This window comes from Pelodiscus sinensis, chromosome 32, assembly GCF_052426305.1.
Source record: "Pelodiscus sinensis isolate ZL-2025 chromosome 32, ASM5242630v1, whole genome shotgun sequence".
Taxonomy (NCBI): domain Eukaryota; kingdom Metazoa; phylum Chordata; order Testudines; family Trionychidae; genus Pelodiscus; species Pelodiscus sinensis.
Genome location: NC_143083.1, coordinates 14,278,343 through 14,304,962, shown reverse-complemented (window position 1 = coordinate 14,304,962; position 26,620 = coordinate 14,278,343). Strand labels below are relative to the sequence as shown.

At 50.4% G+C, this 26,620-nt stretch overlaps 1 protein-coding gene across 2 annotated transcripts in view; it reads left to right on the top strand.

Annotated features, from left to right (window-relative positions):
• The window catches only part of LOC102459794 (calcium/calmodulin-dependent protein kinase type IV-like), a 45,807-nt gene that overhangs the window by 7,024 nt on the left and 12,163 nt on the right, over positions 1-26,620 (top strand). The window contains exons 2-7 of one of the 2 annotated variants that reach the window (XM_006124964.5): positions 9,259-9,337; positions 11,591-11,653; positions 16,914-16,996; positions 18,377-18,449; positions 21,391-21,481; positions 22,994-23,068. In XM_006124964.5, the coding sequence (XP_006125026.3) occupies positions 9,259-9,337; positions 11,591-11,653; positions 16,914-16,996; positions 18,377-18,449; positions 21,391-21,481; positions 22,994-23,068 (464 nt within the window). Of the gene's footprint in view, positions 1-9,258; positions 9,338-11,590; positions 11,654-16,913; positions 16,997-18,376; positions 20,057-21,390; positions 21,482-22,993; positions 23,069-26,620 lie in introns of those variants that run through there. The other variant, XM_089774958.1, reaches the window with a different exon arrangement.

The following is a 26,620-nucleotide window of genomic DNA, read 5'->3' as shown; positions in this document are numbered from 1 at the left end:
CCTGTCTTTTGTTTCAGCATGACCAGACTAACACGGCTACGTCTCTATTATAAATCCTGAACTAACATTTCATTGCTTGGCCCCATTCTAGTGCAGCTGTCGAACAGCCATTCCATTGATTTGCCTGGAAGCAGGATAGGACCTCTCATAGAAACACTAGCAAAGCTCTTAACCGCCACGCAGCTCCCAGGCAGGGCTCCGTACAGCTGTGCAAAGAGGTGCATTTTTTGGTTCAATGACAGTTCAGCAACCATGGAGGGGAAACCATTTCAGGAGGATGTGAAATGAATTTTGGTTAATGGTTTGGCCCGTCAAAAGGCAGCAACAGCCGCATAGTTGGGGGTCCAATTAAACGTTGTGTGTAGATTTTGAACTTACAAAAAGGGGTTTTTAAGTAACATTTAAAGCATTTTTTTTTTCAAATCACACCGTTTCCTTTTGAAAATCTCCAAACCAACCATGTGCATTCCTTCAGAATGTTGTTTCCTGACCGAAACAATTCAGCAAATTCTGCTTGAATTCATGAAGTATTGTGGTTGATCCAAATCTGCATGTTTGCCCCCTCCTCACCCCCCAAAGTTTTGGTTAAAAACTTTTTTCCCCCCCAGCTCTATGGCTGTATTAATGAGGAAACCCTGGAAGGGCAGAGAAAAAGCCCCAGGTTGCCAGTAAAAACCAAAGTCAAAGAACAACTGGAGTGTCTGTTAGCTCTTGGCTTTGTGTCGCTAGATATTAATACTGTAGACCTATGGATTATATTCATGCTTTGTCTGAGGGCAAAAAAAGCACAGCAATCAGGATGAATGAGCTCCAAGGGAATGGAATTTACATTTCACTTCTGTAGACTTTGGGAGATTGTTTTACTCTCTGGCAAATGATGCGAAGCTAATACTTGAACCTGAACATCCATCTGCATTAAGTCCCGAAGACTCTGCAGGGCACATAACAGCCCAAGCTCCAGCTGGCTGCAAGGGAGTTTCCCTTCCATGTGTCAGTTACCCTTCCCATCAAAGACCAGGGGCCGAGTCTCGGTTACTCCATTTCTGCGCTTGGAGGAGGCTGGAGTTGGGAAACGAAGAAGACTTCAAGATACTTTTGTGTTCCCTGAATTATTGCACCTTCCAGCCCCTGGTGTAAGTTAGAGCAGCCTCAGGACTGCTCTAATTTGGGTTTCAGAGGGGGAGCCGAGTTAGTCTATCACTAGAAAAACTTAAAAAATAACAACTAGTCTAGCAGCACCTTAAAGACTAACAAAACATGGAGCTGGGATCATGAGCTTTCGTGGGCACAGCCCACTTCTTCAGATGACTGCAGTATTGAAAGTCCAGATCCAAGAATATATAAGGGGAGGAGGGACTGAGGGAGGAGAAAAAAGACAGTGAGTAGATTGTTCAAGTACCGTATTTTAGCGAATATACCCTGCACCTGAATATACCCCACGGTTTTTGCTATTTGAGGGAAAAAAAAACTGTATACCCCATGCACGAGTATAGCCTGCAGGAGAGACTCTGCAGCTGCAGGAAGCACCAGCCTCCGGGTGGGAGAGTAAAAACAAACCTGTATACCCCGCACACGAGTATAGCCCGCGAGGTGAGGGTGCGGGGTTTGTAAAAACGAATATAACCCGCAGGTTATATTTGCTAAAATACGGTCCTTACAAGAGGCTGATAAGAACAATGAGCGCCTCCATGGGTCGGTCGGTCGGTTAAGTCATTAGGATGTGGAAGGTCGTGCGTGAGCCAGCTGATGTCTCGGTTTGTTCCATTCTGATAAGAATCAAACGTGTGAATGAAATGGAGTTCCAACCCTTTCCTTTGTCTTTGGATCTGGCCTGAAACAACACGGTGACTTGGAGATCCATTAATGAGTTGTCCGGGCAGGTGAAAGTGTTCTCCAACCGATTTCTGTGTGTTGCCTTTTCCGATATCTGATTTGTGTCCATTCATTCTTTCCCAGAGAGATTGTTTCCCAGGGCCCCCCAAGGGGAAGCAGAGAATAGCTGCAGGGAAGTAGAAAAGTGGTAATCATGTTGATTGCCCCCTAAACATATTCTCTGCCTTTGGATGGAGAAGATTGGTGACAAGTTGTCCAGGATGAGAGAGGTGGGGAAAAGAGCCGAGGCCCTGTGCTGACTACCTGCTGCTTTCAGCAAAGTCGTTGGGGGTTATAGCCAGGACTCAGCACCCTCTGAGTATTTGGCCTCAAAAGCTAGATATAGGGCCCAGCTTTCCCGCATGCCGTTGTTTACACCAGCGCAAAGTGGAGGGACAACACGCTGGTCTCATCTGGACCGTTCTCCCTAGCGTTGGCCACAAGCCCGCGCAGCTAACTCTCGTGAGAAAAAAAAAAAGTTCTAGTCCTTTAAAAATCAGAATGAGGCTCTCGAATGGCAGGCGGCGCGTGAGTGCGCCTCCTGCAGCTTCTTTGCAGCACATGGCGTCAGAACACTGGTGTCATTATTGACCAGTCTGGGTTATTAGCCAATCAGGAAACGTTCACTCTGCTATTCACCTACTGGAGTTGACAAAATAATACTGGGTCAGTCATTTTGCTGGGAGACTGATCTGGATCTAGATCCAGATCTAGAGCTAGAGCTAGATCTATACTAAATTTACCAGGCGTTGCTCGGCTCCTTAACTCAATTAATTTTTGTTCTCTGGAAAATAACAGAAATGTCCAGGCTTTATTTGAATCACCGCTCTGGGGAGGGGCTGGGGATGCGGGGTTCAGTATCAGGCTGCCCCGAAGAGAGAGGACAACCCCAGCCCCCTCTCACAGCAGCAGGTGGGGGCCAGGTGAGAAGCGCCTGTTCGTGGCCACTGCAGCTCCAGCAGGCACAGCTGGGGGAGGGGCGCATGTTCCCCCAGCTGGGGCAGGTCCAGGATCATCAGCCCCCCTGCGATCCCCAGCCCGAGTGAGGAATGCCGCAAACTGGGCCCTTTCTCCTCACTCCATGACAAAGGGGAATAACCAGCAACATCCCCGTTTGAATTGGAGGGGGGACTTTCAGCCCTCCCCCTGACCTCCCTAAAGGGTACCTGGGGCTGGTAAGCTTGGGTCTGGGGCACTTATGGATGGGCAGGGGGTGAACCCCCAGCCAGACCCTTTCACCTGCCTGATAAGTGTGTCTCTTTTCTGTCTGCTTTTAAGAGCAACAATCCCATTCCAGGCCCCTCCCATTGTCCTGGCACAACCAAGCCCAGGTCCTCGCTCTTACTGTTTAGGAGGAGTTCTTGGACAGACGAACAGATGGACAGACGGAGGGACAGACAGATTCTCTCAAAAGCACAGTCTTCTTTGTACTGTATATTTCAGAAAGGTGCAAACCCGCAGACAGCACAAGCATCACGAGGGCGGGCTGGGAGGACGCGGGAGTCGCACCGCTGTCAGCGACACGGATAGAGCTGTTATCGCTTTGCCGTGCTGAGCCGACGTTGATTTCAATACAGCGTTCACCATCCTGGCCGTTGGGCGAGTGGCTATGGACAGCCTGCGTGGGCCTTTGTGTATATGCACCATTCTTCATGTTGCGCAAGCACCTAGGAGCCCTTGGCAGGGCAAAGGTCGTGCCATCATGCTGGGGGGGCCCACACAAACATGGAACAAAAAGCAGCCTCTGCCCCCAAAGGATTTATGACCAATGCCAAGTCGGTTTTATTTATCTAGCAATGGAAGCTTTCTTCAGCCCAATCCGCCTCTGCAAATCGGGGGCACCGAGCCGGCTTTGTCACCTCCTATCTGACACAGACCTGTGCAGGCATTGGAGAGGAACAGCAACTAGGGATGTCAAATCCTGTTTAACCGGTTAACTGGTTAATCGTAATGTTTAACAGATTAACCAATTAAAGGGGGTAGGCTAATAACAATGAGCTAATCAAAACTAGGTGTAATTAATGCATCCAGATTTCAGTCAAATTCATTTTGTTCCTACACACACACACACACACACACACACAACCCAAGAACAACCCTGCCTGCATTGTCAGCCCTTCACCTTTCTTTTTTATTTTTTCCCACAACTTGAAACGCCAAGTATCGTATAAAAGTCTTAGAGGGGTCACCGTCTCACTCTGTAACTTTAAAAATCAAAAGTCCAGTGGCTTAGAGATGAACCAAAATATATAGGATCATGAGCTTTCATGGGCAAACCCCACTTGCTCAGATGAACTAGAGTAGAAATAACAGAATCCAAGATATTTATAAGAGAAAAGAAAAATCTGTCCATTGTAAGACCGGTGCTAACGAGGGTAATTAAGGTGGCTGGAAGGGTCCCATTCTTAGCTTTTGATGTAAAAATGCAGTCATTAAAAGCAGGGGAGTCTGGCTTTATAATGTGACATCCAGTTAATGTCTTTGTTCCGACGCAGGGAAACAGTGTCACATTTCCAGATGAATACCAATTGCAAGCTGCATACAGATGTGGTCACCTCATCTCAGAAAATATATATTGGCACTGGAAAATGTTCAGAAAAGGGCACCAAAAATGATGAGGGGTTTGGAACCGGTCCCATATGAAGAGAAATTAAAAAGACTAGGAAAAGAGGAGACTAAGGGGGGATAGGATAGAGGTCTATAAAATCATGACTGAGGTGGAAAAAGTGAATAAAGGAAAAGTTATTGACTTATTCCCACAATATAAGAACCAGGGGTCACCGATTGAAATGAATAGGCAGCAGGTTTAAAACAAACCAAAGGAAGATTTTCTTCACTCGGTGCACAATCTGTGGAACTCCTTGCCAGAGGATGTGGGGAAGGCTAGAACTCTAACAGGGTTCAAAAAAGAGTTAGATAGATTCATGGCGGTGAGGTCCATCAATCACTGTTAGCCAGGGTGTGGTGTCCTTAGCCTCTGTTTGTCTGTGCATGGGTGACATGGGAGGGATCGTGTGAGGATTCCCTGTTGTGCTCCCTCCCTCTGGGGCATCTGGTATCCGCCACTCTCGGCAGACAGGATACTGACCTTTGATCTGATCCAGTATGGCCGTTCTTATGTTGTTATGTAATTCCGCACTCACTCTCTCTGTGTAATTGGCCGATGAAGTTCCTTTGTAGAAGAACGGCTACTTTTATATCCCTGGCTGAGTGCCCAGGCAGGTCAAACGTTCCCTCCAGGTTTCTGTGTGTTTCCATTTCTGATGTCTGATTTGTGGCCATTTATCCTTTGTCGCAGAGCCTGTCCGGTGTGGCCAGTATCCATGGCAGAGAGGGGCCTTGCTGGCACAGGTCACATTAGAGGATGTGTGGTTGTAGGAGCCCCTGCTGTTGTGGCGTGTGTGGTTAGGTCCTGTGATGGTGTCGCTTGTGCAGATGTGTGTAATCTGAGGTGATAGAACACCGTTCTCCACATGCATGTGCCACTTAGTGCTGAAACTGACCGAGCAGAACGTCTTTCATGGACTGATATGTAGCCAACAGTTTCTTCTAATCAGATAGTGAATCACAGCGCCCAGTTTAAGGAAGGGTGCATGGTGGGGGAGGGAATCCATAAACCATTACCAGACACATGAGCAGAGACAAGGGTATTGATCAGGAGCAGGGGGGAGGGCCTTCGAATATGGCACGCATCAGTTCCAAAGACAGACTGGGTTGAGCAAAAAATGGTCAGAGTGACTTAGACAAGTTGGAGGATTGGGCCACAAGAAATCTGATGAGGTTCAGCAAGGACAAGAGCAGAGTCCTGCCCTTGGGATGGAAGAATCCCAAACATTGTTACAGGCTGGGGACCGACCAGCTAAGTAGTAGTTCTGCAGAAAAGGACCCGGGGGTTACAGTGGATGAGAAGCTGGATATGAGTCAACAGTGTGCCCTTGTAGCCAAGAAGGCTAATGGCATATTAGGTTGCATTAAGAGGAGCATTGCCAGCAGATCCAGAGATGAGATTATTCTTCTTTACTCAGCTCTGGTGAGGCCACATCTGGAGTATTGTGTCCAGTTCTGGGCCCCCCACTACAAAAAGGATGTGGACGCATTGGAGAGGGTCCAGCGGAGGGCGACCAAAATGATTAGGGGGCCGGAGCACATGACTTATGAGAAAAGGCTGAGGGACTTGGGTCTTTTTAGTCTGCAGAAGAGAAGAGTGAGGGGGGATTCGATAGCAGCCTTTAACTTCCTGAAGGGGGGTTCCAAAGAGGATGGAGAGAGGCTGTTCTCAGTAGTGACAGATGCAGAACAAGGAGCAATGGCCTCAAGTTGTGGTGGGAGAGGTCCAGGTTGGATATTAGGAAAAACTATTTCACTAGGAGGGTGGTGAAGCACTGGAATGGGTTACCTAGGAAGTAGTGGAGTCTCCATCCCTAGAGGTGTTTAAGTCTCGGCTTGACCAAGCCCTGGCTGGGTTGATTTAGTTGGGATTGGTCCTGCCTAGAGCAGGGGGCTCGACTTGACGACCTTCTGAGGTCTCTTGCAACTCTATGGTTCTATGATTCTATGACTCAGCTACTAGCTTATTCCCTGTAAAAATTAATTACTGACAGATATCGCAGTGGGGAACAAAAAGCAGGCCTGGAGCCTGAAACCTTATTTGTGTGAGGACCGGGCCTGCCTGAGACGGGGCCTGCCTGAGACGGGGGTCTTAAATCCGATATGTGTCCGATTATTGGCGGAAGGGGGGGAACAGACTGTGGATTGTCTTAGAATTATAAAATGAAAATATCTACCTCTCGGTGATGTCCGAGGAGAGTTTGCAGCGGTCGTCTCGGCTAGCGCTGAGTACAACGTGCCAAACCCACGGGTCACAATCCTGCTGTGTCTTTGTAGCATCGGGGGGTCCCAGGTGAGAGGCAGTGCCTCTGTGCAGGAAAGGGGGGTGAACGGAGCGCTTTGCTTGTGTGTTAGACAGGGAGGGCTTGGCAAAGGGGAGAGACCGGCCAGCCTGGAGCCTCATCACCGCATGGCTGAGGCCTGATTTATAGTTACTTTGGAGCTGTTCTTTCAGCCACTGCGCCAGCGGTGTTCTGGGGTTATGGAGGCAAGAGGAGCAAGTTAGAGCACCCTCGAGGCTGCTCTAAGTTATGTTTTGTTTCCTGTGGGCCCCTGGGAAATGGAGAACAGCTGCAGGGCGATACACCCCGACCAGTCTCTCCGTTAGGGGCTAGGAGCAGCCCACCAGCTGTGCACAAGTAGGATGGGTCAGGAACACTCTAGCTGCGGGAGCATCCCCCCCCCCCAGCAAGGCCAAAACTCAGCTCATTGACTTTGGCTCCTCTGCAAACGACACTGGAAATCCAGGCTTCTTTCGGCAAATTCCGCTGTGACACGTTTTCCAGTCAACTGTAAAGCACACACAATTAGCTCTCCCCTCAGAGTCAAGGGCGATTACGGATATTTGCTCAGCGCTTGCAGCAGAAGGCGAAGGGGACGGTTTTCTAGAAGCTCAGCACCTGGGCCGGCCCCGCAGACCAGCTGGGGTGGAGCTAATTTGTCTAAATCCTGCCGCTGCCCCAGAGAATGTCAGCAGGAAGCACAAAGGCTCAGAGTCTCTGACGCGCAAACATGAGCATCTCTCTCCTGAGCAGATTACGTGGCAACGATGATGTGAAAACGCCTCGTTTGGGTTCCCAACTAGCCGTGCAGAAAGTTCACATTGAGTGGCCGATGGAGGAGATACATCCAAGGGGGGTGCAAGGGCAAAGAATTAGAACTTGCCCTCGCCCCCCCCCCCCCCCCCCCCCCCCCCCCCGGGACAAGAATTAACCTGCTCTGAGGAACCCTGAAGCAACGATGACGTTGCAGGGGGTTGATTTCAATGTCCGCTGCTTAGCAAACGCTGTTAACGAGATCTAAAAATTACTGGTGACAGACTCACAGTGTAGGCGGGGGGTTAAACATAACAATTGATTCCTCGTGAGGAACCTAACGCAGCTTAATTTGGTACATGGGTACCTTCCCTGGACCATTTGGGTTGGAGGGGGGTGGGAAATTGAGAGAGGAAACCCGGCTGTATATGCCCTTTTCCAGCTAGCCCGATCTAAACATGAAGCCTGTTTCTTTTGACACGGACACAGTGGGTTATGTCTCCTCCTGCTCACAGTGCAGGTGTGCCCCCAGACACAATCCCGGACTTGCCCTGGGCTACGGTCACTAGCCGGTGAGCCGGAAGACCTGCGTCTAGTCCCAGCCGTGCCACTGGGTGGTGGTGTGACTTGAGGAGCAGATTGCTTTTATGAGAATGCCCCGTGCCTCAGTTTCCCCATCTGTAAAACGGGGTCGATCACACCCCCCTTTGGGCTGAGCTGGGGGAGCTGGCAAGCGGAGCACGATGTGCTTGGAAAGCACCATGGTGGCATGAGCACCCTGGTGCCAAGGCGCAGGGGGTGCTTGTGGCATGTGAGGGGGGGGGTTGTTCTGGGATTGCACCTGTCGGACACTCCCCAGAGCCTCCCTCTCCTCTCCCCGAGAAGGGCGTCATCTCTTCTCAGGCCTCCGTATGCTGCTGCTTCACTGATTGGGGGTGGGGTAGGGTGGGGATGCATCTTTCTCTCTTCAAAGCAGCTTAAGGGGTTAGGCCGGCTTAATATTCCGATTTTAATTAAAATGGTTTTAGCTAGGAAAGCCGGAAGCGATTTGGGGAGGGGGGGAAGGACATTAAGCCCTTGTATGGCTGAGCGCGCTGATCCTGGTGCACTCACAGGTCACAGTTTCTCCCTCGCCCTCGTGTCACACGACAGCCGTGGAACAAGCAGTTACAAAGCGCGACATGAGGGTGCCCATCCCGTCCCCCAGGGCTGCTGCTCCAGGGTGGCCGGTGAAACGTCTGCACTGGTGGCGTGGGCCCTGAGCACTGGACAAAGAACCTCAGTGTCACAGCCCCATTTTAGAGATGGGGAAGTTGAGGCACAGAGAGGGAAGTAACATGGCCAAGGTCAGGGCTCTAGCCACTAGCCATCGCTGCCTCCCACATGTGCCCAAGGTGACAGGAAGTGCCATAAACCAAGGCACCGGGACGCCATAGGGAGGTGCCCCAACGAGCACAATGCTGAGTGTAACCCCCAGGGAGGGGCTGTCCAGTCTCAGCTCTGCCTATCCACGGTACAGCCCTGGGATCTGGAGAAAGCCGGCAGGAGCTCCTTAGCCCTTGTACAGACCGGGACCCCAATCTTGAACTTCAAAAGCAAGCAGAACCCCTAACCCCGTCACCCTCCATCAAAAACAACCGTTCCAAAGGGCACCCCCAGCCCTCCCTTGCAGGCTTCTTTGAGCCGACGTGGCTTTTCCGTCCGGGGGGCTGGTAACACGGCGGACCTCTTCTTCTTTCCGCAGGGGCGCCACGTCCGTGGTATACAGCTGCGAAGAGAGAGGAACCCGCAGGCCGTACGCTGCCAAACTCCTGAAGAAGACGGTGAGTTGGTTGGATGAAGGCCCCTCGATGGTTTCTGAACGGTTCTGAGCAGGCATTCGCCGCAAGTGGCCACAGGGCCGATCCGAACCCATTGGCTGCCCCGGGCAACCGCCTGGCTGGCTGGTAGGGTTGCCAGATGGTTTAAAAAAAATGGACAGAAATTTGGCAAGCAAAACCCACCGGAGAAAATTTGTCGAGCAAAAAGTTTAAAAAAGGGCCAGGGAGAAACCAGGGAAACCTGGGGGAGGATTCGCCCTTAAGACCCGCTCTGTCGACGGCCCCTTGAAAATGGCGGCCCTGGGCGACCGCCTGGCTCGCCAGCCTCTAAGACCAGCTCTGAGTGGCAAGATATCTTCCGGAATAGCTGATTTCGAAATAGAGCGTCCACACTACAGGGAAGTCTCCAAGGGTAAGTCTACACTACCCTCCTAGTTTGAACTAGGAGGGTAGTGTAGACATACCCCAAATGAGTCCGAGGCAGGCTCCCCTAATGTGGACGCGCCACTTTGGTTTAGAGCCCCAGGCGGCACTGGGGAGGAATAACTCAGAATGGCCCTGGGAAGGAGTTATTTGGACATAGCCGCAGCGGAGCGTCCACACGCAGCCTCTGCCGAAAGAGCTTTTTTCAAAGCGGCGTGGAATGAGGTTTACCTGCGTCGGAAAAAGCCCTTTGTTATTTCGATTTTCTTTCGAAATAACGCAATTGCTGCGTGGACGCTCGCATTGTTTTCCTGGAAGAACGGCCGTTATTCTGGAATAACGGTGCCGTGTAGACGCACCCCCTAGGCTATGTCTACACTGGCGGGTTGTTGCGCCCAAAATATGCAAATGAGGCTAAGCGTGGAATATCGCCGAGCCTCATTTGCATACCTGATGAGCCGCCATGTTTGCGGAAGAGTGTCTTGCACCAAAAGGAGCATCTACACTGGCCCTTCTTGCGCAAGAAAAGCCCTCTTGCGCAATGCCGCTACGCAGATTATTTTCAGGAATAAGGGCATTGCGGAAGAGGGTTTTTCTTGCGCAAGAAGGGCCAGTGTAGACACTCCTTCTGGCGCAAGAGCCTCTTCCAAAAAATGGCGGCTCATTAGGTATGCAAATGAGACTCGGCGATATTCCACACAGCCTCATTTGCATATTTCTGGCGCAACAACCCGCCAGTGTAGACATAGCCCTAGTGTGGACAAGGCAGAGTGGTAGAGACCTGCAAACCCGCTGATGTCTGCTTTATCATCCACGGCCACGGATATGCATATCTGCGACTCATTCTTGCAGGTACGGGTGCAGATGCAAATTGTGGACCTAGAACCCGGCAAACTTGCAGCTATTTGCTTTATATCCCCGGGTACCCACCTCCGCGGCCGTAGATGCGGATATCCGTGGCTCATTTTTGTGAATGCGGGCGTGGATCTCAACTTGGTTTCCACGCAGAGCTCTACAGATTGTAAAGCCGACATGAGCGAACAAGTCAAGACCAACCCTTGATTCCCCAGTAAGTGAAGGGTCTGGATTTTGGGCTCCCTGGTTCCAAATTCTGCCTCGAATGCTCAGGATCTGCATGGGTCCAAGCAGATGTTTCTTCTCTATGTCGTTTGGGCTGTGGGATAGGGTGTACAAACCCCACACCGAGGAACAAGGGAAAACCTATGGCCCGGGGGCCGGATCTGGCCCCCAGCTTGCGTGGATCTGGATTACAATTCCTCTCTGTACAATGGGCCCTGGCCAGATAATTGGAGGATGGCAAAAACCCAGCACTCTTCTTCTAGCTAGACTTCCACACAGCTGCACAGCCAGGGCTGGGTTAAGACACGCTGAGGCCCTAAGGGACATCAAACTTAAGCTGGCCTCAAAGCATTATGAAAAAAATGTGGATTAGTCTCACAGAAAGGACAATGCAAATGGAAATAACGAAGTGTTATATTTGCGTCTATCCCAGTAAATAGGTGAGGGTGTCTCTCAAAACGAGGGACGTTAAAATGCGTTTCTTTAGATAAATGTGTAAACCGCTGAAAAATGTCAGTGGTTACATGTGGGGGAGGCTCTGCTTGGGATCGGGGCGTCCCCTTCTTACACATATGTGGCTTGAGTGGAAAGGGGAGCCACGGAGCATGGTTAATCCGATCCGGTTCGGAATTAATTCCAGCCTGGTTCTTACCAGCAGCAGAGGCCTCGGTGGGCACGCGCTGGTCCCGCCAGGTGTCCGGAAGGGTGATGCAAAGCACCGATTGCTGTGACCTTCTTTGTGTTTGGTTTTAGATTGACAAAAAGATCGTACGGACTGAAATCGGTGTCTTGCTGCGGCTTTCACACCCCAACATCGTGAGTACAAGCCAGGTGGCTGCTTTGTGACTCCCCTGTCCCCCACTCACGTGCTCCCGAGAAGGGAAGCCTGCGATGACTTGCCCTGATGTGACTGACCTTAACACGGAAGCCAGGGGAAGTGGGTAGAGTGGAGGCAGTGGAGGTACATTCGCCCTCTAGTCCCCGGCCTGGGTATTGTACCAAAACCCCTACGATGGTTGCCAGACCCTAGGGGGTTGTGGAATCTCCATCACTGGAGAGATTGAAGAGCAGGTTGGACAGACACCTGTCAGGGAGGATCTAGACCAGGGGTTCCCAAACTGGGGGACGTGTCTCCCTGGAGGGGGATGTGAAGAAATTCCAGGGGGGGTGCGAGGCGACCCAGCCACACACCCACCCCGTCAATCCCACCCCAAGTTTTGCTGCTATTTTTTTGGGTGAGGGGGGGTGAGGGTTTCTCAAAAATCAAAAAGGGGGGCGTGATGCTGAAAAGTTTGAGAACCGCTGGTCTAGACCAATCCACTGCCTGTTTGTTTGCGGCCCGCGGGGGGGGGGGGGGGTTGGGTTTACACGGCGTTCAACACGTGGCCTGCAGGTGGGATCCTTTGAACGTGGTCCCCGCTGGGAACACGCTCCCCAACAGCAAGGCGTCTCCCAGGCAGGGCGAGCACTGAAAGACGCAAGCGGACGGGCTGGCTGCAACAGACGGATACAGGGTGTCGGCGTTTCTAGCCCCCAAGGAGCAGATTCCAGGAGTGCCAGGGCATTGTGGGAAGTGCTTTGTATTCATGCCTGTCACTGTGAAAGAAGCTATTTGCATATCTATTTGCATGTCTATACAACCACACTTAAGTTGCAGCCCTCAGCATGTGCTGTGAGTATCATTGTGGCTTCCAAAGTTGAGTAGCCCTGATCTTGACAGTGCTGGGTCCGGCCATGAGGGCAGAGGACTGGATTCGATGATTTCTCGAGGGCCCGTCCAGTCCTAGTGTTCTGTGATTCTAGGATTCTTTGACCCCCTCATAAGAGTCACGGGGGGTCCAGTGTTGCCTAGAAAGAAATGGAAACACTCAAAAAGGTTCCCCACCCCGCCTCAAAGGAACAGGCTAGCGCCCTGAGTGGGGCGATTTTTTTAATCCCATCCAACAAGACCGCCCCCCCATGTCGTTTGTTGAATTTGTACCCCATTCCTGCTCCTATGGCAGCAGATTCTGCAGGGCTCACGGAAGCCCCCCTCCTGCTTCAGGGCTCTGTGGCCGGCCCCCTGCTCCACGCGGCCTTAACTGGATTTTCAAGGACTCATTCAGAACACCCACCAGAAGCCCAGCGCACGGAGCTCCCTTTACCCGCTGCCGCGGGAAGGCTGGGATGGGAATCAGCCCAGGTGGGAGTTTCCAGGGACGTCAGGTTTTCCAGCTCTGACCGTCAGGCCGCTAGACTCCCCCGCCCCCAGGGTTTCCATTCAGTGAGTGATTTCTATCGAGGCGCGCGAATGAATGCCTGGTAATGGATCCTGCAGAGGAAGATAAAGTCAGGCCAAGTGCTGTGCTGTCTGCCACTCCCCGGCGGGAGCAGAGCAGCATTTAGATAACTCGGCACTCGGAGGATCCTGGCAGCTGAACTGCAACAATTTGTAACACGGGGGACCAGATATAATTACCGAAGGAGTCAGAGACCTTCTTGTCAGTTTCCATGTAACTGCATTCACGCTGCGGAGGCTGCCCAGGGCCAAGCCCCACCGTGCCCATTGGGGTGCAGGGGCTGAGCACTGGGGAGGATTGAACCCCTCCCATGATTTTCGAACTCCAGAGAAAACAAGGAGGAGCCTGGTGGCCCTTTAGAAACTCCGGTTGCCTGATTTGCCTACCTAGCTCGAATTAACGAGCTAGTGTAGACATACCCTGAGTAGAAGGGAATGGAGGGAGAGATAAACAAAGGACAAAATCCATCCCCAGAGTCAGTGGAGTGATGCCGGGGGCGGATTTGGTCCCAGCATTTTCATCTCCTTTTGGCTTTCTTGTTACACGCGGCAGTTTAAAGTTAATCATAGAATCATAGAACCATAGAGCTGGAAAAGACCTCAGAAGGTCATCAATCCGAATTAAGTCCTTAGTTGGAATGAGGAGTAACAGTTAATCCGAACTAAGGACTTAGGGCTTTCAGGTCGGCGCGGGAGCGTCCAGACTAGCGCGCTGAGCCGACAAACAGCTGATCAGCTGTTTGTTGGCTCAGCACGGCAGCCATGTAAATTTAAATGAAGCCGCGATTATTTAAATCGCGGCTTCCTTTCCCTTTGCCGATGAGCCTCATCTACATGGCTCCATCGACGGAGCCATATAGTTTAGACACACCCCTGATGAGGTGGCTGATGTGCTTAGGTCGTGTGATTGTGTTGCTTGTGTAGATGTGTGGACAGAGAGAGCAATAGGGTCTGTTGCAGATGTAAGTTCGGGGGGGGTGTATCTGAGGTGTGGTGTGTGGCTGCTAGAAAGGATTTGCTTCAGGTCGGGGGGGATGAGTTGTCTGTAGGCGAGGCTAATTTGCTCACTCTGGAACTAGAAGCAGCTACAAGCCAGCGGCACAAACATAATCAATTGGGCAGCTTTAGTATTTAAATCACAATGACTTTGGGAAGGGTCTGCTCGCTCTCTAGTTCAAATGACGTTTCGTTTCATTATTTACAACATCCGTGCGCTTCTCGCTGTCATTCAGCACCGGCTTCAAGTGCAGACCATAATAGGATTGTAAACTTTTGAAGTTAATAGGAAAATTATAGCACTGCTGCGTAGTATTAAAATACAGCAAGCCGCCCCAGCGTCTCAGCCGCCAGGCACTCTAGGTAGTGATTAAAGCCCCGTGAAATTCATAGTGTCACCAAAGTCTTAAGAACTGTGAAATTCTCTGGGGTTTTTTTCTCCGTTGAGAAAAATGCCATGTGATGCATTTTTATGAGACCTGTCACGCCCATGTTGGCTGCATTTGCACAAAGGGTCAACACGAGCAATCTCATTTAGTATCATTTTTTAAAAATATCTTTGGGAAATATTATTTATTTTCTGCTTCCTTTGCCACCAAACAACCTAAACAATGAGTAGTCCTGTGGCACTTTCGGCTACATCTACACAGCAGGGCTATTTCGGGATACCAGAAGTATCCCAAAATAGCAATTCTGCGTCTTTAAATGCGCCCGTTGTTTCGAATTATATTTCAAATTAATGGGCGTGCTATTCCGGCGCCCCTGTAACCCTCGTTAAGGGTTAAGGAACTTGTCGGAATAGTGCTTTATTTTGAAATGTGGCACTTTATTTCAAAATTACCTCAAAAAAAGCTACGCAATTTGCATAGAGCATATTGCGTAGCTTATTTCGAGGTATGGGTGCTATGTAGATGCACCCATAGAGACTAAGGATATGTCTACACTTGCACCCTCTTTCGAGAGAGGGATGCAAATGAAGAGATTCAAAATTGCAAATGAAGCTGGGATTTAAATATCCCGTGCCTCATTTGCATATTCGCATTATGGCGCTATTTCGATATAGTACTATTTCGAAATAACAAACGCAGTTAGGACGCGGTTATTTTGAGAGAAAATTCTTCTCTCGAAATAACCCTTACTCCTCATAAAATGAGATTTACAGTGTATGATCTGGGTCGTGAATCAAGGCTAGGCCCAGAATGCAATGCTCCATCGATGTGTGTGCTTCCCCTGGTGGGAACCAGAGCACAAGTTAGAGCAGTGCCCAGGCTGCTGTAACTGACACAAGGAGCTATTCAAGCCTCGGACCAAGGAGAATTCGCGTCTCCTCCTCCCTCATGTCACGTGCTGGAATAGAGTAACAGGCCACATTTGCTCTGGAGGAGCTACAGTGGCATGACCCAGTATAGCCCCATCATGTAGACTCAGCCTACAGCAGTCTCTCTCAACCTTTTTTTATAAAGTACCCCTTTAAAAAAAATTATAATTACCCCAGTACCTACAGTTTTCAGACACAATTTTTTGTTACCATTGCAACACATTTGTTTAAACAACTTAATCGTAACCGGGCAGGTGATGAAATTTTGGGGTGTAAAAAGTACGAATATAATAAAACGCTGTAAAACTTAAAACAAAAATTCAGTTTTCTCCAGATTTCAGGTGTGTTGACGGACCCCCCCAGACTTCTCTCAAGTACCCCTGAGGGTGCTTGTACCATCGGTTGAGAAACACTGCCCTACAGCACTATGGGGTGGGGAGGGAGGGAGTTTCCTGTCACTGTAAAAATTCCATTTCCCTGAGTAGTATTAGAATACAGTACGATACCACAGCATCTCACACACCACGCTGGCAATGATGAAAACCCCATGAAATTCACAGTGTCACCAAAGTCTTAAGCACCGTGAAATGTTTGGGGTTTGTTTCCCCCCAATTAAAAAAATGCACGGGGTGCATTTTTGAATGAGCCCCTGTTAATCCCACATGGGCGGCGTTAGCACAAAGGATCAAAGCAGGGAGTCTCGTTTGGCATCATTTTAAAACGGAAAACATTCGCCCATCAGTTGAAAGGCATCGACGCGGGAGCTAGGTCTGCGCAGTGCCGGGGCTGAGAGGTATGGACGTCTCACGCCTCTCGGCACAAGGCCCCAGCTCCCCTTGGAATCCGATCCAAGAGCTTCCCCTGAAATTCTGAGCCTGCCAAAGCTAGTGGCAAAGTTCCCAGTAATTCCAGTGGGCCAGGATTTCACCCATAGGGGTAAAAGTCTCCAATCAGCAGAATCAGCGGCGGAATGGAAGGGAGCTTGGCAGGGGCGGAGCGGCTGCTAAATGAAAATGCTTCCACAGGATACAGTGAATTCCACTTACAACTAGCGAGCTTCAGGATTTGGAGAGAGTAAATGCAGGGCATGCTGGTCTGTTTCCCTGCCCTAATTTGCAGTTGTTGGTTTTTTTTTTAATGCCTGATTAAGTGGGCAAACCCATACTGAACAGTGAAAATGCCATGTTCAAATAAATAAAAAATTAGGTATATACGCCGCCAGCCGTCCTGCTATGATAATAATAAACTTGTCCCAGCGATGCAATCTGTTCTGCATCTATTTATTCCTCTTCCCCCCCGACGAGCCTCCGCTCTGTGCCTCTCGTGAATGAATTAACCTGTTCTTGGAATAAATGGACGTACAGTGAGTGCAGGGCTAGAGGAACGCTCCCGCTGTGTCTGGCTGGGAACTGACGTGGTTGGAAGAACGGCCCAGTCCTGGCCAGGGGGCCGGGCTGCAAGTGAACCGTTCCCGTTCTTTTCAGATCAAACTGAAGGAGATCTTCGAAACGCCCTTGGAGATTGCGCTCATCCTTGAACTAGTGACGGGAGGAGAGCTCTTTGACAGGTACTCAGCCAGGCTTTTACCCTGCAAATCTTCTATATATAGGAGAGGGTTTGTCTGACTGTCCATCCGTCCTTCTGTCTGTCTGTTCAAGGATGCCTCCCAAACTGTAAGCACTAGGTCCTCTCCATTTGGGATGCAGCTTCCTCTTATCATAACTTACCGGAAGGGCAGGGTTTGGTTGTGCCCGGACAATGGGCTATGCCTGGAATGGGATTGTGTTCCTCACTCTGGCTGGGAAGTGCAGGCAGGGCTGGCTTTAGGAAGTGCAGGGCCCAATTCGAACCGTTTCGATGGGGCCCCGGCAGCAAAAAAAAAAAAAAAAAAAAAAACATACCCCTTTAAATCCTCAGCTACAGGGCAGAGTCCCACCTTCCGGCCAAACCCAGGGGCCGACTCTCCCTCTCGCGGCGCACAGAAGCCACCATGCTCCTCCTCCGGAGCCGACATCCCCTCCCGCAGCGCGCCCGGCACACCAGCACACTTCCGGGTTTAGGGCGCGGGGCCCTCTTGCTTCAGGGTGCGGGGCCCTTTTAGGCACGGGGCCCAATTCGAGTGAATCAGGCGAATCGGCCTAAAGCCAGCCCTGAGTGCAGGGGGCAGATGAACCTCCCCCAGCTGTGCCCAGTGGAGCTACAGCAGCCATGGAGAGGTGCTTCTCACCTGGCCCCAAGTTACTGCAATGAGAGAGGGTTGGGGCTGTCCTCTCTTCCCGGGGCAGCTTGATACTGACCCCCTCCTCTCCAGCCCCACCCCGGAGCAGTGATTGCAATGGAGCCTGAACATTTTCATTTTATTTCCCACCCCCCAAAAAAAAATGAATTGAGTTAAGGACCTGAGCACCCCAGGTAAACCTTCTAGTTCTTCATAAAAGGAGACACCTCTAGCCCCTGTGAAAACATGGGGGATAGAAGGGGGTCTGAGTGGCTGAATTACCAGCTTTGCATCTCCTGGATCAAAGCACCAGCTGACTCAGGAAACTGCTTAGGACACAGAGCCTAATTCTTTAACCACCCGCACCCGGAGTACGTTTCCAACCGGGAACAGCAAAGCGCTGGGGTTTACTATTAAGAGATCTGCATAATAGGGCCTCTCTGGAAGGTTAGAAATGGCGTGGCTTGGCCTATTGGAGGAGGCGGGGGAGAACGTCTTTTGCTTTGGATCCTGTTTGAGTTTCCATTAGGGAAGGGGAGTTCACTGGATGGGCGGGCACAAACTTTTTTCGAGGTTCTGAAATCAACCCTTTGTTCTTCCAGCCCTGTGTCCAGGCGTGATCTGGCTTGGGCAGAAAAAAGTGGTTTAGAAAGGAAGAGCCTTGTAGTGCAAAAAGGTCTCTTTGTGCTCAGGTTTCTTTGTGACCTCTTTGCTGTCTTCCACTTACAGGATTGTCGAGAGGGGATTCTACAGTGAAAGAGACGCAGCCCATGTGGTCAAGCAGATCCTAGAAGCGGTGTCAGTAAGTTTGCCAGCGTCTTTATCTTTCTCCAGCACTTTGGCCTCTCTGCCTCGGCCAGTCCCTGCCGGTCATGGGCAGGTGTCGCGGGATCGTGACCCTCTAGACCTGGGCAAACAACTGATGCAACAGAAAAAGTTGTGGGGGAGGGGACTTGTGGCAAGCGTGGGGTTTTTGTTTCTTTTTTACAACTGTTTTTTAAAAACCTTTGTTGTAAAATTCAAAACACAAAGTGGTTTTGAATGGAAATGTTTCATTCCCCTCCCCCGGACTCGAATAATTTGGGGGGGGGAGGGAGTTCAACATGAGTTCACACCATGTTTCACTTGACCTGCATTTTTCACTCCCTCCTGCCCCCCAAAAAACAAGTTTCAGACAAAAAAGTTTCACCCAGGTAGTGACCACCAGACCCCAAGAATAACAGAGGGGGAAGAGTTTAATTGAAAGAGGTTCCTGTACAACAATGGTTAAGAACCAATGGCCTGCTGGTTAGACCGAGAGACAAGCCATCAGAACGCCTGGGTTCTAAACCTATCTCTCTGAGACTTTGGGCAACTCTGCGCCTCAGTTTACCTAGTGACTAATAATTCACCAACCTTTGTCTAAAAATACGGCTGCATGAGCCATCTCCTACCATCGCCAATGCTGCACCGTCTAGAACCAGAACTTAGCCAGCTGCTGACGCATGAGGGCTCGCTCCCCAACCTCTCCTAGGCTGAATATTGGATCCTCTAGTCCAGGGGTTCCCAACCGTTTTCGGTCCCTGTACCCCCTTGGCCTTTAGTAAACCTTCCCGTACCCCCCACTCAGTATGAAAGGAAATACATCCTAGACTCTAGAATCCACAACTTTTTTCACTAACACTAATGCTTTTGGAATATTTCAATTAGGATAATCTAGTTATTTACCAAATATTCCTCATACCCCCTTGACAAGCTTCTCATACCCCCTGGGGGTACATGTATCCCCGGTTGGGAACCCCTGCTCTATGCCCATCTCTCCTCCAGTGTTCCCTGTCAGCTAAATGCTGGGGCACCTACCCAGGAGAGATTCAGCTGCTGCTCAGCTGATTGGCCGAGCACCCATCGTTGTCCACAGCTGGCAGCCTGGGTTTCTACTGGTGGTGCACTTCCACACATGCCTCAGTGCGCAGAACAAAATTTATTCCTCACGTGGATGGAAACATTAGAGGAAACATTGCTTTCCTCCAGGTGCATTCCTACACAGATGGCTAGGCGCATGCTACAGGGTCTCTTTAATGGGATTGTTTCTGTGCTGACCCCGGGGATAAAGGGGCAGCCCATTAAAAGGACTTTGCGAGGGGCTTCCAGAAGAGAGGCCGGATGGTGAGTTGGCACATAGGCGCTGGGGGAGCTGGTCCTCCAGGACTCTGTTTCCAGCAAGTTCACAACAGCCGCCAGATCTGCCAAGCCGAGGGAGCTGCTCTGTATTCTGCGCCGCTGACAAATCTCCACGGCTCCCAACGCAGCCCAGAGGGCATTGTTTGGAGGGGCTGCCTCTTCAGAGCCGTGTGCTGGGGAGGAGCCAAGAGGCGGCGAGAAAATACCTCCGATTTGTACCAGGAAGGTCGCCGTTTCTCGACAGGAAAGGTGAGCGGCCGAGAGTCGCCATGGCAACGGCGGCTTTAAAAATGGAAACTCCAAACGGAAAATCTGCCTGTGCGGAAATTCAGGCCCCGTAGGCAGGGAGAGAGCAGCAATCTACCCTGGAGGAAGGTAGTCAGCCAAGGGGGGGGGTTCAAGGCAATCGGCTGCAGGCTTTTATAAAGGAAGCTGCTTTGTGGGTCAGAGTTAAGGGGACCAAAGACGTCTGTGCTCGCAGGAAGCGCGTCCAATTCCGTTAGCGGATCAGTACAACGTAATACAATGGCCGATCGAGACAATGCAAAGGGAACATTTTGCCGTGTCATTCCGAACACAGGCCAGGTGCCATTATTTCTCCGACAGGCACGTTAGGGCCCCGTTGCGTTAGGTGCTGTACATACACTACGTGAGCAGCCGAGCCTGCCATTCAAACTGGAAGGGAAAGGGCAAGGAAGGGAAGCAAAGTGGCCTGCTAGCTCAGTGGATGGAATCTGGGTCCCCTGGATTCAGGATAGGACCCCAGCGACTGGGCCGTGGTGTCTGCTCACTGGTAGTGTGTTTAGCATTCCACCTTCCTCTGCTATCATCCGCCGTCTCCCCTGCCATATCCCGTCTCCTCTTCGCTCCCTAAGGCTCCATTTTCCCCTCTTATATCTTCACCGTACTGCAAGCCATGCCCAAGATCTCTAAGAACCTCCCTCACACTCTGCTGATCCCTTTCTAAAATTGTTAGATACATGCCAGGCACAATATCTACTGACTTCTCGCTGTGTCTGTGGCCTGTGGATTAACACCTGGTGACTGGGGTGTTCCCGCTGGCTAGGAGCGCTTGTGCAGGCAAAGTACAATCCACTGTTGCAACAATGTTCTAATTGTCAGCTGGGCAAAGTACAATCCGCTGTTGCAACAATGTTCTAATCGTCAGCTGTCTTAGTCTGCTGAAAACGCTACCTCAAACTGGACTGAGCCAGGGGCCTGAATTTTGTCTGCCCCCAGGCCTCTTGACATGTAAAAAAGAGAGAACAGCCCTTTGTATTTGAATAGTTCTCTCTATGGACTCTCGTACTCTGTTTAACACAAATTAAGCATGGGGCGGGGGAGGAAATCTACGGGGGGGGTGTTGTGAGTCTTCAGGACACAAATCTTTTGCCAAGCCTTCCAAGGCTAATCTCCCCAATGAAAACGGGTTTTTGTGCCCTCTTGTAGCAAACGCTGCAAGATTTGGTGCCGAGTAATTAATCTCTGAGCACTGCCGAATCATCCGTTGTAACCGCTGAATTTTGTCTGACCCTGAGTTGGCTTTTTCTCTCTCTCTTGCTGTTCTCTTTCCCGCTCTCCAGTATTTGCATGAAAACGGAGTGGTCCACCGGGACCTGAAGCCAGAGAATCTCCTCTATGCAGACCTGTCCCCGGACGCCCCTCTCAAAATCGGTACGTTTGGGGGAGGGGGCAGCGTTGGTGTTTCCTGTGCAGAGGCAGCTGGTGGGAGATCAGTCCGAGAGGGAATGGGAATTTGGCTCTTGAGTTCGGAGAGGCAGAGTCAACTAAATTCTCAGCCAGCACAGAGGAAGGGGGCGATATGGGGCTGTAGTGCCCAAGGAGCAGAGGAGAGAAGGGATAGAATGCTGTCCTTATCTTTCCAGGCTTTGGTACAAAACTCCCCCCAAAATCCTAATGCCTGGACTTTGGAGAATAAAAACCCGCTGCCACCACTCAAGTATTTGTAGGAAAAAACAGGGAAGAGATCAGTTGGGAAATCTCTCCCCTAAAATAAAACCAGAACACAAAAATGAACTAATATGAGCTAATTAGGGAAAAAAAAGAAAACAAACGTTTATTATCAAAACAAAACCACAGTTACAAGCATGGTTGGATTGGCTAGATGGTAAGAGCCACCAATTAATAAACTCATGGGGAATTTTCCCATGGGCTCAAAAGTTACTTACAAAAGAGGGGGAAAAAAACCATTTCTAACAGCACAGACATCAGATCCAAAGTCCCACAACAGAAAACAATTTATCTAAACTTTACCCTACTTACACATTATGAAGAGTCTTTTTCTTGGAAAGAGACATGTCTTCTGTCTCCCTCCGTATCCAGAGCAAATTGGCTCAGAGACAAAGGCAGGAAAGCCCCAAAATTCCTTTGTATCAGTTTGAAATTCCTACCTGCATTTCTATTGGCTGACTGCTACCTGGCTAGGTACAGTTAACCCCTTAGTCCGCATGCTGCTGGCCATCCCTCATAACCATGACACCTCCCATTGAATTCGTACCTCGGAGGCTTCTTTGAATACCCTCACTTCAGCCAATCAGCTGGAATCCCCGTGCTGGCTGTGAACATAAGAACATAAGAACGGCCGTACTGGGTCAGACCAAAGGTCCTTCTAGCCCAGTATCCTGTCTACCGACAGTGGCCAGCACCAGGTGCCCCAGAGAGGGTGGACCGAAGACAATGATCAAGCGATTTGTCTCCTGCCATCCCTCTCCAGCCTCTGACAGACAGAGGCCAAGGACACCATTTTATCCCCTGGCTAATAGCCTTTTATGGACCTAACCTCCATGAAATTATCTAGCGTCTCTTTAAACTCTGTTATAGTCCTAGCCTTCACAGCCTCCTCTGGTGGATTGTGGGACATGCAACAGTCCTGTCTCCCCTCGGTGTGAGCGATCAGACATTTGAGGCCTTCCCGGGTTGTTTACAAGAGGAGAGATCGGTGCCATGCGCCGGGTCTATTCTTGGGAGCAATCTCATGTACAAAACATCCACCCACTGGCCCGTTTCCTGGACCGCCGGAGGGGCTAAGCGCAGGCCGCTTCCTTGCTGAGACATTCCCATGTCTGCCCCACCAGTGAGCTCCGTGCCCCAAAATCAACATCTCAGAGCCATGCTCCCCGTTCTCCTCTGACTTGTCTCTCTCTCTGCCCCTCGGCCCCCTGCCAGGCGATTTTGGGTTGTCCAAGATTGTGGATGAGCAGGACACCATGAAGACGGTGTGTGGGACGCCGGGGTATTGCGGTAAGTGGGGGAGCAGGGCGGGATCGTTTAGCGGGGAGCGGAGGGGGAGGAGAGCACAGGGTTGGTTCAGGAAAGCAGCGTGTCTCTTTGCAAGGTAGGAGCAGGGCCGGATTAAGGCAAGGGCTAGCCCAGGGTGCCAACCTATGGGGGGCGCCTGATGGCAGCTGTAAGGGGCGCGCCTGGCTCCTGGATCGCGGGTTGTAGCAGCTCCTAGCGGCCACCCTGCAACGGTCACCTGGGGTGGGGGCCGCATTAACCCCCGCAGCGCCAGCCAGCAGTGCCCTTCCCCCCGCGGCCACGGGGCCCTGCACGGCCAAGCTCAGCTCGCCCCGGGCAGCCCCGGGCAGCGCGCCAGCGGCGGTAGCCGGGATGGGCCAGGCAGGGCACATGCATCCTGCCACCGCCAGCTCCGCGCGCCCTCCCCCATGCATCGGGCAGGGGCGCCCTCCCTCATCCCAGAGCACAATTAAACTGTCTGCCCAGGGTGTCAGAATGGCTCAGTCCAGCCCTGGGTAGGAGAGATGGAAACCCCTCAGGTTAGGTCTTCCCTGCACCGGGGGCTTGAGCAAACTTTCACGACCGTCCACACAGAAAAGCCTCTGACCAGGGATTTCTATAAGCCCAGGCTATTACCCAGTTTGGGATGGGGCGAGGGGGCTTTTACACCCTGGACTCTGCTGTAATTCAGGCTAGAATCCCCCCTCCCCCTTCCCCCCGCATCCCGACTTTGCAGATAGGATGCTGAGAAAACTCAAGGTCTCCAGCGACTTCCCCTGATTCTCCCTGGGGAGGGCAGCCCCCTTCTCCCACAATGAATGAATCCTAGAACATCCTGCTGCAGAGAGCCCAGGGCAACTCCTCCGAGCACGCCCGGAGGAGATCAGAGATGGTGAGGGGCAGAAACGGGGTTGGGGCTGTGCTGGGGGGGTGCTCGCACCCCGGTGCCAATCCCCAGGTTAACTCTGCGGGGAAGAGACACCCTCAGAATTGCCATTCAGCTGTGCGAAAGGGAATGGGCGTGTCACGCAGGAGAAGCACTGACGACATTTAGGAGCACAAGTCTCAATGGCGTTTGGTGGGAACCGGGCTCTTTTGAAAATCCCACCCTGAGTCTTTGAGCGTTCTCAGGCCAAATCTTCCCAAGCGACTCGTGATCTGGGTTGCTCCATTTTTGAGATGCCTTTGCAGTGTTCCCTGTAAGCTGAGCGCCTGGGCGGCCCCCCAAAAGAGATTCAAATGCTACCCAGCTGATTAGCAGAGTGCCCACTCCCAGATGTGTTTCTATTGGTGGTGCACCTCTGCCTTTGCCTTGGTGCACATAACAAACTTTATTCCTCACACCAAGGGAAAAATTAGAGGGAATGCTGCTTATGAGTCTGATTTTCAGAAAGTACCGAGCATCCCCCCTTCTGCAGATCAGGCCCCTTTAACATGTCTCAAAGTGGGCACCCACAATCACTAAGCACTTGTGAAAAGTAAACTGTAGACTGTGTCTTAAAGAGACATTATCAATTTTTAAAATCCATATGACTTAAGGCTCAGATTTTCAAAGAGACCCAGGATATGGGGATGTTCAAATGCCATCAAAATTAATTGGAACTGCAGGTCTGATCGTCTCAGACTACATTCTTTTATGTGTCATTAATAATATCTTGGACTCTAAAGAGAGGGAGAATATTTAACAGCCTAGTTCTCAGGGAGGCTGCCTTTGTGGATCAGGCGCAGGACTGGGACTCAGTAGAACTGGGGTCTCTTCCCTAATCTGTCGCAAACTTGTTGAAGTTACATCCTCGTCCTGTGCCTCAGTTTCCCACATCTGTATTATGGGGATAATTACACTTACCTGCCTCCTGGGGACATGTGAGAGGCTACCTGAGCTAATATTTGTAAACTGCCTTGAAATCTCCAGCTGACTGTGAGCTACGGAAGTGCAAATGTATCTGTAGGCTTTGCTGTTCAAATCACTTCTCTTTGCTTCTTGCTGGCCTTGGTCCATGCAATCTAGTTGATTCTGCTTTGGGGCATCATCCGTTTCTAATCTGTGTCACTTTTGCTTCTTCCTGAACACTGTCTGGAAAGATGCTGCCTTATCTGCAAGGGAATGTTTAAATCCCAACACCAAATCATGGTTTTGTTAAATGCTTATTTCGTAATTCCTTGACGCCAATTCACTTCATATTAGGGGTTATAAAAGAAATCTGAATGTTGCGATGGTCCCTTGATTGAAGTGGTTTGAAACAGGAAGCCAGAAGTTAGGGTTTGAAACTTTGTCACAGCTTTGAGTGGGTGAAGACACTTTTCAGTGAGAGACATCATAGAATCATAGAATCATAGAATAATAGGACTGGAAGGGACCTCGAGAGGTCATCGAGTCCAGCCCCCCGCCCTCAAGGCAGGATCAAGCTCCGTCTACATCATCCCTGACAGATGTCTATCTAACCTGTTCTTAAATATCTCCAGAGAGGGAGATTCCACCACCTCCCTTGGCAATTTATTCCAATATTTGACCACCCTGACAGTTAGGAATTTTTTCCTAATGTCCAATCTAAACCTCCCCTGCTGCACTTTAAGCCCATTACTCCTTGTCCTGTCCTCAGAAACCAAGAGGAACAAATTTTCGCCTTCCTCCTTGTGACACCCTTTTAGATATTTGAAAACCGCTATCATGTCCCCCCTTAATCTTCTTTTTTCCAAACTAAACAAGCCCAGTTCATGAAGCCTGGCTTCATAGGTCATGTTCTCTAGACCTTTAATCATTCTTGTCGCTCTTCTCTGTACCCTTTCCAATTTCTCCACATCTTTCTTGAAATGTGGCGCCCAGAACTGGACACAGTACTCCAGCTGAGGCCTAACTAGTGCAGAATAGAGCGGCAGAATGACTTCACGAGTTTTGCTTACAACACACCTGTTGATACAACCTAGAATCATATTTGCTTTTTTTGCAACAGCATCACACTGTTGACTCATATTCAACTTGTGGTCCACTATGACCCCTAGATCCCTTTCCGCCATGCTCCTTCCTAGACAGTCGCTTCCCATCTTGTATGTATGGAACTGATTGTTCCTTCCTAAGTGGAGCACTTTGCATTTCTCTTTATTAAACCTCATCCTGTTTACCTCTGACCATTTCTCTAACTTGCTAAGGTCATTTTGAATTATGTCCCTATCCTCCAAAGAAGTCGCAACCCCACCCAGTTTGGTATCATCTGCAAACTTAATAAGAGTACTCTCTATCCCAATATCTACATCATTGATGAAGATATTGAACAGTACGGGTCCCAAAACAGACCCTTGAGGAACTCCACTTGTTATCCCTTTCCAGCAGGATTTAGAACCGTTAACAACAACTCTCTGACTACGGTTACCCAGCCAATTATGCACCCACCTTATCGTGGCCCTATCTAAGTTATATTTGCCTAGTTTATCAATAAGAATATCATGCGAGACCGTATCAAATGCCTTACTAAAGTCTAGGTATATGACATCCACCGCTTCTCCCTTATCCACAAGGCTCGTTATCTTATCAAAGAAAGCTATCAGATTAGTTTGGCA